This window comes from Sciurus carolinensis, chromosome 1, assembly GCF_902686445.1.
Source record: "Sciurus carolinensis chromosome 1, mSciCar1.2, whole genome shotgun sequence".
Classification (NCBI taxonomy): domain Eukaryota; kingdom Metazoa; phylum Chordata; class Mammalia; order Rodentia; family Sciuridae; genus Sciurus; species Sciurus carolinensis.
In genome coordinates this window covers 96,136,059-96,140,049 of record NC_062213.1, presented here as the reverse complement: position 1 = coordinate 96,140,049, position 3,991 = coordinate 96,136,059, and the positions used below count along the sequence as shown (strand labels likewise).

The 3,991-nt window shown below is 44.0% G+C and overlaps 1 protein-coding gene across 1 annotated transcript; it reads left to right on the top strand.

Annotated features, from left to right (window-relative positions):
- Window positions 1-2,944: 2,944 nt before the first annotated feature.
- LOC124987191 (ubiquitin-conjugating enzyme E2 D3-like) lies at window positions 2,945-3,521 on the top strand. Its single transcript, XM_047556235.1, has one exon. It carries the CDS (start codon window positions 3,018-3,020, stop codon window positions 3,459-3,461), a length of 444 nt encoding a protein of 147 aa, XP_047412191.1. The 5' UTR covers window positions 2,945-3,017; the 3' UTR covers window positions 3,462-3,521.
- Window positions 3,522-3,991: the final 470 nt, after the last annotated feature.

The window sequence follows — 3,991 nt, the reverse complement described above, 5'->3', positions numbered from 1 at the left end:
TGAGATGGGACCCCACTTTTTACTATCTGAAAATCGAGACCTCTGAATGACTAAATAGGCTATCAGCAGACTGAGGTTATAGCTCAGTGGTAGAGCACCAACTACCATGCACAAAGCCCTGGATTCAGTTCCCAGCACCACCAAGGAAGGAAGGAAGGAAGTCTATGGGACAACCAATATTTCATACAGGGATAAGGAATGGTGGCTGAAAGTGGGTTTATTGGAGAGCATTTGTCCATCAAGTCCAGGGTATTCAATAAGCTAGTTGTGATTAGTAGGTGCCCATTGTATGCCAGGCACAGTGCTAGGCATGAGGGACACATCAGCAAACACAGCATCTAGGAGTCCACAGCATCTAGGGGTCCTCAGAAGGATTGAACACTATTTTTCTGCAGTGCTGGGGATTGAACCCAGGGACTTGTGCTTATAAAGCATGAACTTTACCAACTGAGCTATCTCCCCAGCCCGACACTCATTATTTCTGAGCTGATGATTCACAGACACTCTCACTTGGGGCTGCAGCCTCAGAAACTCACCTGTTGTGCCTAATCTCATATACTCCATCTCCCCATCTCAAAGCTGAGCTCATGCTGGGTGTGTTGTTGCATGCCTGCAATCCCAGCAATTTTGGAGGCTGATGTATGATGATCACAAGTTTAAGGCCAACCTGGTCAATTTAGCAAGACCCTGTCTCAAAATAAAAAACAAAAAGGGCTGGGGATGTAGCTTAGTGGTAGACTGTACCCATAGGTTCTATCTCAAGTATAAAAATTAAATTAAATTAAATCAAATGAAAAACTAAGCTCATCTTCCAAAATTTGTATGGGTCAGAGCACTACATAAAAACATCTTTTGTGCCGGGCACAGTGGCGCATGCCTGTAATACCAGTGGCTCTGGAGGCTGGGGCAGGAGGATCGTGCAAAAGCGAGGCACTAAGCACCTCAATGAGACCCTGTCTCTAAATAAAAATACAAAATAGGGTTGGGGATATGATTCAGGGACCGAGTGTCCCTGAATTCAATCCCTGGTACCAAAAACAAAACAAAAACAAAACATGTATTGCAGGCACTCTCCCCCAGCTCTTTATCCCACAACCCTCACAGTTTGGAAGTGTGTTCATCCCTTAAGCAAGATTTAGTGAAAAGCTACTATGTGGCAGGCCCTGTTCTAAATAAAGATGAGGATGGCTTATGTGCCTTGAGCTGAGTAGCTTGCAGTCTGAATATCAGGAGGAGAGGTAGAAGAAGGGATACAGACAGACACTTAAACCAATTGTTACACTACAGTGTAGCAAGGACTATTATAGAGGCATATATTAGTTCTAATGCAAGATAAGAGCAGATGGCCCTAACCTGTGCCTAGGACCTGAGATGTCACCAAGGAAGTGGTATAGAAGGTGGTGGGGTGGGGCAGGCATTACTAAGAGACAGAAGAAATTGCATACGCACCAATCATGGAGGTGCAAAGGGTCAGCAAGATCAGAAGACCAGAACCAGTGTGCAGCATGTGGACAGCACTCCTTCTTTATGCCAGCAGGGGGTGGGTGATTTTAGCAAACTGCTCAGGGAGGAGGTGTGGGCTTGGTTCTGTGAAGCAAGGCTAGCAAATGTGCTATTTTCACTTTGGTGCTATGATCAGGGTTTCTTCTGAAATGCCTGTTAGCAAACACAACTCACCATAATCAGATTTTCTATAGGAAAGATACACATTCCCCCCATTCACATTCCCTCAATCCTCTTTGAAAAATAGTAGCACTACTTTCATTATGCCATGGTGAATGTTGATTGTTTCCAGTTTACTCTTGCAAAGGACCCCACATGAGCTGCCTGAGCCATCAGACCAAATAGCACCTTGCCACTACATCTTGTCATAACTCCACATTTCTCTACGTATCACTGAAACAAAGGTTCCTTTTGTCTCCAGAAATATTCCTGCCCAGGGCACAGACCCAGACCTAGGTAAGAAGACAAGTTACAGAAAATGAAACAGAAGAAAAGGTAGTGACAAAATTGTGAAGGGCCTTGGTGCAAACCTGAAGAGTTGGGACTGGTTCTACGGGTGTTATAGGAAGACAAAATAGGGTTTTATGGAACCAGCTTTATTTGCCAAAATAATGAATGTAACCACAATGTAAAAGTCTAACTCCGCTTTTTCCTTACCTGTGTAGCTGCACATTACCAGAGCTAGGTGACTTGACCCTGAAGAGGAGCGGAAGGGTCTGGACTCTGCCCCAGTCAGCTGTTCAAACATCTGGTCATTAGGTTCTTCTAGGTAATCCCTTGGCAATCCACCACCAGCTGCTCTCTCCCCAGTGCAGAACCATCCTTAGTGAGGATGGGATTATCGGCAGGGGGAGCCAAAGGACCAGTGATGAACAGTCCCCAAGGCTGGGGGAACGGGAAGCCACTCAGTCCCTAAGCCCTAATACAACCTGACGCTATGTGCTGTCCTTCCCAGCCCCATGCTCTGACCTCAAATGGACAACAAAAAAGAAAGCAGACATTTTCACTCCCACGTTTGAGGCAGGAGACCAGGCAAATACTCCCCCCCACCACCACCAGATATTTTTAAGGCTCTTCCAAATTTCTTGAAGAAATTTTATTTACCAAATTTGCTAATATCCTGATCAAATTTTGAACAGTAGATTTGTATGTTCCCAAACAAATGCAGTAGCTCTGAGCTGCAAAAGACACTTGTCAAAACATAAAATAATAGGTCAGTGCTCAGTGCAAATCACAGAACTGACTGATTGGGAATAATTCACACTCTCAAGAATAAGTGGCACATCTTGTGGCTGTGTCGTGCGCGTGAGCCCCGTAGGGCCGGGGAGGCACCAGCTGCCACGCGGGGAGGAGGCCAAGGCCGCAGCTTGAGGGAGGCCCCGGCCCCTCTGCACCTGTGTCTGGCACAGCCGGTGTGAGACGAAGAGACAATCCTTCCCTGGATAATCAAGAGTTTTGGCTGGACCTTTGAGCACACACCGAGATAGTGAGGAGCCAGACGAAAAGCACAGACTATGGCGCTGAAACGGATTAATAAGGAATTTAGTGATTTGGCCCGTGACCTTCCAGCACAATGTTCTGCAGGTCCAGTTGGGGATGATATGTTTCATTGGCAAGCCACAATTATGGGACCTAATGACAGCCCATATCAAGGTGGTGTATTCTTTTTGACAATTCATTTTCCTACAGACTACCCCTTCAAACCACCTAAGGTTGCATTTACAACAAGAATTTATCATCCAAATATTAATAGTAATGGCAGCATTTGTCTCGATATTCTAAGATCACAATGGTCTCCTACTTTAACTATTTCTAAAGTTCTTTTATCCATTTGTTCACTGCTATGTGATCCAAACCCAGATGACCCTTTAGTGCCAGAGATTGCACGGATCTATAAAACAGACAGAGATAAGTACAACAGAATATCTCGGGAATGGACTCAGAAGTATGCCATGTGATGCTACCTTAAAGTCAGAATAACCTGCATTATAGCTGGAATAAACTTTAAATTACTGTTCCTTTTTTGATTTTCTTATCCGGCTGCTCCCCTATCAGACCTCATCTTTTTTAATTTTATTTTTTGTTTACCTCCCTCCATTCATTCACATGCTCATTTGAGAAGACTTAAGTTCTTCCAGCTTTGGACAATAACTGCTTTTAGAAACTGTAAAGTAGTTACAAGAGAACAGTTGCCCAAGATTCAGAATTTTTTAAAAAAATGGAGCATGTGTATTATGTGGCCAATGTCTTCACTCTAACTTGGTTATGAGACTAAACCATTCCTCACTGCTCTAACATGCTGAAGAAATCATCTGAGGGGGAGGGAGATGGATGCTCAGTTGTCACATCAAAGGAAGCAGCATTATTCTAGAAGCATCCATTTTGTTTAAACCTTCCACTGTTAGAGATTTGAGGTTACATGATATACTTTATGCTCATAACTGATGTGACTGGAGAATTGGTATTGAATATATAGCATCAGCAGAAC